Here is a 12,249-nt window from a genome sequence, read left to right as displayed (position 1 = left end):
TTTAAGCTGGGTTAGAGGGGGGGAGGTGGGAAGAAGAGCGCCTAAACAAAATAATTTGCATATCAAGAGGAATTCAGCATATGGAAAATGCGTAGGAGGTGGGCGGGGGGGGGTTCCAAATCAATACTATGCCCGTGCATTATGCAGGATTAGCAGCATCAAAGGGGGGGGGAGGGGGGGTAGCATTAACAAAGGAAAGGAATGTTAATAGTATGTAGCTGCAGTTACTAAACAACCACGTAACAAACTAAAGTATAAACAGCATAACAAACTAAAGTATAAACTACATAGCATCATCAGTATACTTACTATACTCTACAATAAGCTGAGTTACTAACAGTAAGTAATACATAAAAAATTCTACGTTGTAAAAAATTATATAATATGCTTCCATCTAAACTTTATTCTCTTACATCACACGCGTCTATACCGTACTATATACTGCCATAGGCAAACCCAACATTAAATTACATACTGTATTGCTATAAACCACCTTATACATTTTAATATAACACTATGTATTATTCTACCCACCGCAATGTGTATCGAAATGGTTTATTACGTCCTTCCAGTGATTGCTAAGCCAGAATCCATCTTCTCGGTTAAAATTGTCTCTGTGTTTGTATATGTGGATCGCCTCATGAACGAATCTCTCATGATAGCCAGATGGCTTGCAGAGAACCTCTGTCTTGGAGAAGTCAATGTCATGTGAGCCCACTGAGTTGTAACAGTGATCTGCCACGGCTGAGGTGTTTGTCCTACCGTGTTTCAGGTCAGCTTTATGTTCACGGATGCGGTCTGAGACATGTCGTTTGGTTTCCCCAATGTAACTGCTACCACAGAGGCAACTTAGTTTGTAGACACCAGGGTACTGTATGTCTGGAACCACATCTTTTACAGACGGTACCAGATCACGGATTTTATGTAGTGTTGAATCGGACCTGGATCTTGTGTAATTTTGTTGCGGTTGCACCCGATTCAAGAGCCGAATGGCTCACAGGGCTATGCCAAATAAATGAAACTGAAAACTCTTTCGCACTGTACATAGCCAACCGTGCTAGTGTGGTTGGGGAAACATCTACAGACATAAACGTGTATCCCCTTTTAGTATTTTAAAAACTGGTAGAGCACACACAAGTAAGGAAGACAAAGGAACCTTCCTCGTTCAGCCGACACAGACTGCCCTGCTCCACAAGCACTCCATCATGGCCAGCGTGGTACACAAGGGGGAATGGTGCAGCCAGCACCACACTCAGTCCCCCCTTTGTCTTCCCAACGCTGATGTTAAACACCACACCAGATAGTTATTTAAGGCCGAGTCGACCTAGGGGAAGGCCCAAGACCGGTTCAGATCATTATCACCGATGTTAGCCATAGCCAAGCATACGATTTATACAATGCAATGGACGGTAAAATAAAAATTACCTATACATATTACTGGCATAACAATCTTTATACATCACAGAGCATCAGAACTAGTACACGAGCAATATAAAGGAGTGACTAAATAACTGTTATTTCAACGGAGCTATAAAGATCAAAACAAGGCAGCATTTGTCGAGCTAAATGATCCACTGTTATCGTGGAGTGCAGGTAAAAACAAAATGGCAATGTAATTGCAGTCTTTTGTTCAAATCCAAAAAATCATTACAATGACCAATTGGACCTTTCAATGAAACACTAAAGATATTGATTCCTGTTGCAAGTGTATTAATGCACGGAGTGAAACTGGCTTCTGTGACATTGTAAATTTCAGTATTGGTAGAGTAAAAAAACAAAACTACATTTGGCCTCCTTTTTATAAGCCAAGTGCTGTATTGCAGAACCAATTAAAAAGCCATGCATGCAAATAAATAAAATATCAGCAACTTAATTTTGCTTCAACAGAACCATAATTTTTAAACAATTACAGCACGTAGAGTATTACGCATGCCTAGCTGTGTAAACATTCAAGCATTTTGAATCAAATTCTCCAATGCCCTCCATCAACGTTGCTTTAACATCAACGAGTGACAGTGCACTGTCCATTCTCCACAATCATCCTGCAATCACGTTTCCGTTGTAGCAGACCGTGCGCCTTGCTGTTCCCGCACACTAATACCATCAATGTTGGCTCAGCTAGATTTCCCGTCATGTATTTTTCATGGGAGTCATGTTGAGGATGTGCCTTATCTTGTCTGTGTTAAACATCAAAGAGACGAAGAACTGGCAAAGCCCTACCAACTGACCTAAATACAAGATTCTAACATTTTTTGGTTCAAACAACAGCTACACACATCACAGCAATAGTTAGAATACTGTAGAGTATTTGCATTTATGTAAAATAATATTTTTTGTACTCCTGCGGTATTTTTTTTTGAGTAAATTCATACAAAGCTTCAACCGGTGAATGTTACAAAGCCAATGACTTCAGTTCTTTTTCCCATTATAGAAACAAGGCCATGGTTTTGAACAAAAAGGAAGGAAACAGAATGACCTTGAGACAAGCCAGAACTAAGCCTTACATACACGATACAGTACTGTGTTCTGTGGCTCAAGATTAAATCATGTGGTCTGAAGAAGGCATACCCCGCTGGTGATGGCGCACCAATATATGTTTTTCTCACATGCCGTTTCCACATTACCTAAACACACAGCAAATAAGAGCACCAATGGTCATCAACGGTGATGCATTTGACTGGTTTACAAAGCTCATGTGATCAATAATGTCTGTTTGTAATTAAGTTTCTGACCTCGGCGTAGTCCCTCGGTTTCCTCTCTAAGTAACATGGGCAGACGGAAAAGACTGAGCCACAGTTCATAGATTTTTACCCGATATTTTTGTCACCAATATTCTAAGGGTATTACGTAAATCCACGGTAGAGAGTCGCATCCGCCTGGAGAATTGACTCATCACCACTCACCACATGCACAGCACAGTTGCAAAAACACCAGGTCGGGCCCTAACACATTAATTGTGCATCATTAATTATAGTGATTATTTTTTTAAACAATGAATCACAAAAAACGTTAACGTGCACTTCCAAATTCCGACATTTCATTGCGGAGCACTGGGGTGTGTGATTCGCTCTAAACAGTTATGTTCATTCCACCAAATTAAAATTCCGTGCTAGAAAAAGGTCGTTAAAAATGTTTCTTTTTATAATATTTGTAACCATCCTCTGCATCTTTGCAACTCTACACTCTATTTAAAATTAGTGAACACTAGTTCGTGGCTTTTATTTGTCTGTCCATTTCCCATTAAATGTACCACATACGAGGCAACTTAAATGAATACTTAATTATACACTTGCTGTGTGGAAAGTGTTAAACTATCAGCATGCTCTGGCTAACAAAGTAATTTTGCCCAAGGCAAGCCACCTGACACAGCTGAGTACTTATCCATATTGCCACATTGTACTTGGGCGTGCTGCATTGCACAATGGTGCATGAATTACGGCAAAATAATATAAATATGAACAAGTACAATGCTGCTTAGTAATTTATAGCATGCTAATCATGTATTTTTAAGTCTTTAATGGGCTAGCATAATATAATGGTGCCACGGTGGCAAAATGTTAACTTCCTCGCAAGGTATACAGGAGATCGTGGGTTCGATCCCGACCCTGATGACTGTATATTTTTAATTTGCATGTTCTCCCCGTGGTGGCGTGGATTTTTCTCCAAGTCCTCCAGTGTTTCCCTCCACATTTAGAAACATGCAATTGAAATATTTGGCTGCTATATTTCCACATAACAAGCCACTTCATTGTGCTATCATGAAAATGAGTTATATAGCTCAGTGGGCCCTTACTGGTAAAACAAAAAATAGTATAGTTTTAGTTTAGTTTAATATACGTACTGCAAAGCGAAAATCTTATGTCATACAATACTGTAGTGTAATGATATGAATGAAACAGCACTGTGACATTTCAATACTGTAGTGTAATGATATGAATGAAACAGCACTGTGACATTTCTACTACACAAAAAGAGCTCTATGCAGAAGAGGTTACTAAATGTTAGAGCAATGATAGCCAAAAACAAGCAACTGGGCCATCATGTTCGAAATGCATTTGCCAGCAAAACATTTGGTGTGCAAAGTTCTCAAGATAAATATATATCGCCCGTGCTGCTCTCTAATTAGGGGAGAGTTCACAAAATACATCGCCATATGTTGTAATTTTGTGAAAGGCTTTAGGTGGCACCTCTGTTGGCTGCAAATTCACCAGTGAGGCATATATGACATCTCTAGGTGATGCAACTGAGCACTGAATCCTGTGTGGTGTGTGCTAAATGGGCTGAAAAAGTCACCATAATTATACTGTTCATGAACATTCCATGTGCCTCCGATAAACAGTTTGGGGAGAAAAATACTCAAATGTGTGTGAAAGATCACGACTCACATTCCCCATCGTGAATTGCCATCATGCAAATAATGAACATGTCATTACCGTCCTTCAAATTATGAACAAGAGTTTAGGATTTTAGGACGTGGAGACATTTTTACATTAAGTACTTGATATGCTTGCGGTTGGTTCCCACCAAACGCTATTTTAAAAAATGGTAGTGATGACAACATAAAAGTATACATATACAGCCTGTTTGTCAATCCGTTGCTGGATGAGAGCTTCACCCACACCATGCGGGTCATGAGGGGTATTTGAACATATTTCTCCCACGTTGGTCACAGTGAGTTGGTCAAGGTGGAGGAAATGCAGAGCAATGAATTGTGTCGCACTGCCCTATGCTGCCCACTATCCGAAGCGATATCCAGGCCGAATTCCCTGCTTAGCTTCAAATGTGTGATGGGACTGGGTGCATCCCAGGTGATTTAATCATAGGCGTGTGTTCAAACGGTGTACGGACACAGAATAGAGATGATTTTGAAACTTAAACATTTACATGTCCAATCATGTTTTCAGTTCTTACAGAGCTCCATCTGTGGAAATAGCCCTCGGCAGTAGTGCAGCAAAGACTGCTGTGCATGTAGTTTTGGTCTCGCAATGTCTTTGCAAATCATGCATAGCTGTGGTTCAATAACTTCCTTATCTGCCAACAGAACCCACAGAATTGCATACTAAAAGATGCAAGTCAACACAACAGATAAAATAATTGCACTGTGCTGTATTTTGAAACCAGGATGCAATTCGTTTTTGTATGATGATGAAAGTACATATATGTCCCTGGATACTCTAATCAGAAAACATATTGTAATGAGGGTAATGTAAGGAATGAGTATGTAAAGTGCATAAACCAAAGCACTTACAATACATCAGTATTAAACTACGCACCAAGAAAACCTGAGTTTGATTCCTGGACACGGCCAACACAACCACTAAGTGGTAACCGAACGAGTCCGGGACAACCTTCAACAACCCTGTACTGGCTTAGCGTGTAGTGAAATCAATCTTCATGACCGAAACAAGTGGGGAGGCCCTCATTCAGCAGTGGACTGTTAAAGTATTGTCCATTACATTTATACAAGTTGGCTTATATGGGGCATGAACAAGTAGGATAACCGGAACTCAGGAATGGTTAACAGAATCAATCATAAAAAATATAAATACAACAAGAGATCTTCGCTACAGATTTAGACGTGGATCTTGTCTGGATCTTGCGATTTAGTCGCCCTTATAAAAGATACATACTGATATGTTACTATGTTAGTATGAATAGATTAGGATATTATTGGTTAAATAGAAAGGGTTTATTGGCACGAGGGCCTACTAAAAGCACATATGATGAAGAATATTGTACCGTATAAAGAACGCTGCTATGCCGCCTCAATTAACATCTGTACATTTTACAAACTCTGCGACTAGGAAAAAAAGCTGTACTTACAACTACAACAATATACTATAAATCATGCTCCATAATTACGCTGATTATTGTATTATAATAACCGTTAAATTAGAGCACGGTTACTGCATTGCATATTGTTTCAGATTTGTAAGTACTGTACATATTGTTCTATCCTGCTATCCTACAAAGAGTTGCTTGTATTACAGGGATGGTGCAGCATAGGACAATGCTGTGATGGAAAATCTGCACACCATACACAATGCAATAACCATGCTCCATTATTGCATTCATTGACATAATTATGGTACTTGTTATACAACAGCCAAATATTTAGACCTGAAAAGAAGAGCACATCAAAGTCGAATTCACGGTTTTGAAATGGTGCACATTTCAAACACAGCCTGGGCAAGTGGGGGTGGATGCAAGCATTGCTCCAAGGACGATGAGCATAGATATGAATTCGGGGTCCATTATGCAGGCATATACACTCCACAATGCTGCCCGCCCAGTGACCTTTTCAATCATTAACTCCAGGCACACACAATCATGTAAATAAGTCACACAACTACACAACACAATTTGGATTATATAACGTCTAAAGGTAGCCATATCCCCCATTGCTCTGTACAAAAAAAGTGGGACGTATTATTGTTGCGAATAGATGTTTTGTATAAAAACAGAGTAAATGTTTTAGAGAAAAAAAGCTCATATGGGTGGAGAAAGGTTGTGTGTGTTATCTAGAAATACCATTTCCAGTGTCAAGTATTGCTTTACAGTAGTTTCAACATATACAATGGTATACATATAGAGTGCAGTCGAATAGTGGAGCAATGGCTAGTACTCTGCAATACGATTAACCCGCCAGCTTACATTCTATTCCAGGCCACGGGCTAAGCTGAAATCTCATCTAGTCCTGAACAGCCCTCCGAACCGCACTGACCAGTGTGGTAAAGGTCAAACAACTCCCATGACCCAATACGGCATGGGGAGGCCTTCATCCAGCAGTGGATTGAGAAAGAGGCTCAAATGTTTTCGTCATTATCACAAGCCATGCCAAAAATTTCACATCAACATTACAAATGGAAAGTTGATGAGAAATAACCGAGTCTAAAAGTACCACTCGATGACAGAAATTTCTCAAAATTGAAAACAACTTGTCAGTGTGTTTCCAGACTGGTGTAGTTTGGAAATAAATAAACGTTCTTAAATATACGAATTATAATCATTCAAGGACATATGTCAGGGTTAGCAGCAGATATAAGTAAACAAACTCACGCAACTCAACAAATAACCTGAGTCCGTATCATGCAAGGCCACATTTGCAACATAATTCAAGTCCCACTGCGTTCTTATATACCCCGGGTCCCATCGTTTATAAGAGGCGCTCTTGCCAAAATGACACATGGTAATCGAGCAGCATTTGTTTCACAATCTTGACTGCTGATGAGACCCAGAAGGTCGAAAGCGGTCCAGACTTTGCTTGCCTTAAGCAAATGCTGCTTGATAATATTTGTAGGGAAAGTCAATAGTCAACGTACTAAACAAAAGCCACTCTCTCTCTACGACCTCACCTCTCGTCATTATCTCATCAATATCTGCACTATGGGACCGTCTCTGTTGGTCTTCTGCTGCTCTTGGGATCTGCAAGCCCGGTCACATTCTTCTCAACCAGTTCAATAAATACAAACACCTACGCACACTACACTTTATTGGAAACACTCGATACATTTAGCTGGCTACCCACAATCAATGTACACTTATGATGTACAGCACAAGCAGCAGTCACCGAGTATGCACCAGTTCATAGATTAAGCATACAAAACACGTTTTATATGCGTTGGTAACACACACACACACCGTCTCATCCTTGTGATAGAAGTCTCTGGACGACCCCTATAAATAAATAACACCTCTGCCTATTCAGCATGTGATACACAATTGCATATGCGCCAAGACAGATGACCCACCACCCCCCCCCCCCCCCCCCCATGTAGCCGAACACAAGACTATTGTGGGGAGGCTTAGGGCTGTTAGCGAGCACCTATCAAGGGTTGCTGTGGCCAAAATCCCATGCACCACACCCGACCGTATTTGTCTCTCCATTAGCTGTCATTCCCCAGTCCCATCTCCCTCTCCTTTGTACATATTTCCGTGGAGAGGAACCTTCTCCTTTGTACACACACACAACACACAGCACCAGCTACTGAATTCAAGGCGAAGTCGTCCAATGATGTCCACCTGATGAGACCGTGAGCGTAGCGCAGTGCGCTTCAAATGTTGTAACTCGAAGCACGCTTTGTGTATGCGCAATATACACATGACACAACACAACAAACACACGAATGATTTATGCATCATTAGAACATCGTCATCATCATCAGCTGGACATCATCGCACTCGTCTTCTTACCTGCGAGCTCGTCGGCCTCCAAGCCCGTGTCGGGGTCCAGTCCGCACACCACGAAATAGTCAACAAAGCGGCACCCGGGAGGGCTCTGTGCGTTCATCTTTTCCCGCTTGTGCGTTACACGTCTCGCCTGATCTCTTCGACCTTGCTGTTGTCTGATCGCTTGCTGCTGCTGCTGTTGTTGTTGTTACGACCAGAGCGTTATCGCCACCATCATCATCATCACCATCGTCGCTTTCCCACCGAGAGAGAAAGAGCGGCGGCGGCGACACGAGAGGGGGCCGGACTCTGCGATGGACGATGTCCCCTCCTCTCTCAACACTTTGACGGGAGGCAATGCTAATGGCTTAATAGCAACAAACAAAAAAACACTCCGAGCGTTAATTTAGCGGCGTTGCGACGACTAAAAAACGCAACGTGCTTGTTTTTTTTTAGTCAAAATAAAATTGACAACCAAACAAACAAAATCGTCTTTTTTCTCTTTGAATCACAGCAGCCGCAGCAGCTGCAGTAGCAGCAGCAGCAGCCTGCGTCCTGCCCGCCGCGCCATATTTGACGAGAGAGGGCCCACAACGCCACGAGAGGGCCCACAACGCCACTAGAGGGCCCACAATGCCACGCTACCAAATCTCACCGCGTTGCCTTTACCGGCCACGGCGAGGCGCTGGAGACTTTCGTTTGCCGTACTCTTAGTTCTTTCGGTAAAGTCACGTAGGGTAAAAAATGATTTTAATTTTATTTTTATGAATTTTTATTAACTTTTTTTACCTACGTGACTTTACCGAAAGAACTAAGAGTATGAATCCTTGCAGTCACGAAAGCTTCAAATCTAGAACTTTCGTTTACCACCAACGACAACAAAAACATCTTCTTGGAGTAGGGGGGGGGTTTCGGATCGACGGACGCCAGTTCACCTTCTCTCATCCCTCCCGCTCGAGTTTGGCGGCGGGGTGTCCCGCAGTGGCAGGATGCAATAAACTCCCTCTTCACAAATCCCTCGGTTTTACCCTCCATTGGAACCCCTCGGTTTTCCCCTTCACTGGAACCCCTCGGTTTTCCCCTTCACTGGAACCCCCCGGTTTTACCTTTCATTAGGACCCCTCGGTTTTACCCTCCATTGGAACCCCTCGATTTGACCCTTCATTAGAACCCCTCGGTTTTACCCTTCATTAGAACTCCTCGGTTTTACCCTTCATTGGAACTCCTCGGTTTTACCCTTCATTAGAACTCCTCGGTTTTACCCTTCATTGGAACTCCTCGGTTTTACCCTTCATTAGAACTCCTCGGTTTTACCTTTCATTAGGACCCCTCGGTTTTACCCTCCATTGGAACCCCTCGATTTGACCCTTCATTAGAACCCCTCGGTTTTACCCTTCATTAGAACTCCTCGGTTTTACCCTTCATTGGAACTCCTCGGTTTTACCCTTCATTAGAACTCCTCGGTTTTACCCTTCATTGGAACTCCTCGGTTTTACCCTTCATTAGAACTCCTCGGTTTTACCCTTCATTGGAACTCCTCGGTTTTACCCTTCATTAGAACTCCTCGGTTTTACCCTTCATTAGAACTCCTCGGTTTTACCCTTCATTAGAACTCCTCGGTTTTACCCTTCATTAGAACCCCTCGGTTTTACCCTTCATTAGAACCCCTCGGTTTTACCCTTCATTGGAACTCCTCGGTTTTACCCTTCATTAGAACCCTCGGTTTTACCCTTCATTAGAACTCCTCGATTTTACTCTTCATTAGAACCCCTCGGTTTTACTCTTCATTGGAACCCCTCGGTTTTACCCTTCATTGGAACCCGTGGCAGCAGATGCGCTTGGACGGACGGGTAATGCCCTGATGCACATCATGGAGGATATTACAACAGCAAAAAAAAAACACTAATCATCCGGTTATCCGGAACAGATCGTGTACAAGGTTATCATCCCCAGGCCAATTTCCCGATTCACAAAATGCGAAGGAGACAATCACAGCGACGATAACACTCCGCTGCTTTGACCACCTGAATGTGAAACTGTTAGTTGTTATTGTTCTGCATCTACATCAGCCGTACGAAAGAAGAAAGACCATATTATGGGAGGCCCTTATCAAGGGTGACGGATAAGAGCAGATAACATCTTAAGATGTTATCCGTCCGGTATACAGGAGGTCGTGGGTTTGACCCCGACCCTGACGTCTGGAGTTTGTGTGACTCTTTCTCCGGGTCCTCTGGCTTTTCCCTCCACATTTAGAATCAACATGCGTTGAGTTTTTGCCAAACATTTCTACGTGATAAGCCACTTTGTTGAGCTATCATTTGCGGGCAGGTTGCTTCTGAAAGAGGTGGATAGCTCAGTGAGCCTTACCTGGTAAAGCATAGTTTAGTTAAATACTTTAGTTTGAGATTAGCCGTCGAGTCCGTGAAAAGCCCTATTATCGGTGGCTCCAATTCTTCCGATTATCCGCAAATCTTTCCCACCGAAGTGGAGTTTTGCATTCTCTAGTTGAGCGAGCTCGAGTTCACAACTCCTCTTATCCCTATTACTCACGACTCATTATTTGCGCGATTATCAGTGACCCTATTATACCAATTATCGACAATTTTTTGTTCTTGCCCCACAAATGTGGAATGCATTCACGGATAACCTCCTGAATAATGCGGTCCATGATGTTGGTCATATTACTGTGGACGAGGAGTTGTAATTCACGAGATTGCAGACAAAAATGTGTATTCAACAACACTTGGCAATTACATTGGGCGATACATTATTAAATCTGCCACTAAATATTTGAAATCACAGTTGCGGAGCACAGATGCAAAATGCCAAGAGGCTCACAATAAAGGGCACCATTTAAGTTGGAACAAAAGTTAATACACATACGGCTGTAAATGTTGAAGATTTACTCTCCAACACACCGGTGGGCTGAAGTCGTAACTAATTGGCGTTTTGTTTACGTGACAAATCCTTAATTGGCTGTGTTGGGTGGTGAAGGGTTACGACACATTTATACTTACGCAATCTCACCCAAAATATTAATATTGGTCGCGAAAGCCTACGTGTTAAACCGACACATACGGCTCTTGAATTGAGCAAGGTTGTAATTTTTTTTCAAGATTGGAGAGAATTCCAGTGGAGCAGTGGAAAAAAAGAGATGAGTGTATTTACATCTGCAGTATATGGATGATGATGAGACGATAGGTCGTCAGTCTGGTGTCGAATCCCTTTGCATATTAGTTTTAAATGTGTTAAGATTGGTGGGAGCTTTGAATGACATTTTTCGTTATAATTTCTCCCTGTCTGTGGGGTATCTAGAAATGGGTCCTCCTGTACTTCATGGCAGTCATAAAAACGGCCCTTGGTACTTACACAGTACTAAGAACTACCTTGTGATTAAAGGATGGCACAGTCGAGACATTGTAAGGCCATATTTGGGATGTTGAACTGCTTGTGATATACAGTACATTTATATTGTTACCAATAACAATGCAAACAATGTACCAATATTACATTGTAGCACATTGATCAAAGCCAGAATGAAATGCATTTTGCAAATACAGTAGCAGATTATTGCACAGTAAATTTATAAATATAGGTGGATGTCTGTGGGGATTATATAATGCATATTTTCACACAATGAATGCCAAACTATGACAATAGTGCACTATCCTACACACATGCATCTTGCAAGACGAACAGAGGAATATGTACCCGTGCAGCATTCCTCAACAAGTTCAGACACTCTGCTCATTGACATTTACACTCATAACTTTCGGGACAATTTCAGTAGTGTCATTTTCAACTTGTAAAACGTGCAAGTGATTACAATGGATTTGAAGCATAGCACTTGTACAGTACATACATTATGCATGCATGCAACAGTCCCACATCTCTAAAACAAATATAACTTCCAGTTATTTTTTAACTCTAACCCAGAATGATGGTGAAACAAATTTCACAAGATAAAATAACTTAGTGCCCTTTGTCAATCTACTGCTCGATGGTCTATCCACAGTCACCAGATACAAAATTGTGCAGATTATATAAGCATCTTAGATTGCATATAATTTTAAGTGGTGT

The 12,249-nt window shown here is 41.7% G+C and overlaps 1 protein-coding gene across 1 annotated transcript in view; it reads right to left on the bottom strand.

The window, feature by feature from the left end:
- Window positions 1-8,751, bottom strand: part of LOC133350258 (DENN domain-containing protein 5B-like) — a 58,668-nt gene extending 49,917 nt beyond the window's left edge. The window contains 1 exon segment of the mRNA XM_061564423.1: window positions 8,194-8,751. Within this exon segment, the coding sequence (XP_061420407.1) occupies window positions 8,194-8,290 (97 nt within the window). The 5' untranslated portion in view covers window positions 8,291-8,751.
- Between the last annotated feature and the right edge of the window lie 3,498 nt (window positions 8,752-12,249).

Source organism: Lethenteron reissneri, chromosome 33 (assembly GCF_015708825.2).
Source record: "Lethenteron reissneri isolate LAM-NWPU_2019-01 chromosome 33, ASM1570882v1, whole genome shotgun sequence".
Classification (NCBI taxonomy): Eukaryota; Metazoa; Chordata; class Hyperoartia; order Petromyzontiformes; family Petromyzontidae; genus Lethenteron; species Lethenteron reissneri.
Note: the sequence above shows the minus strand (reverse complement) of the source record. Positions and strands in the feature narration are given on the sequence as shown.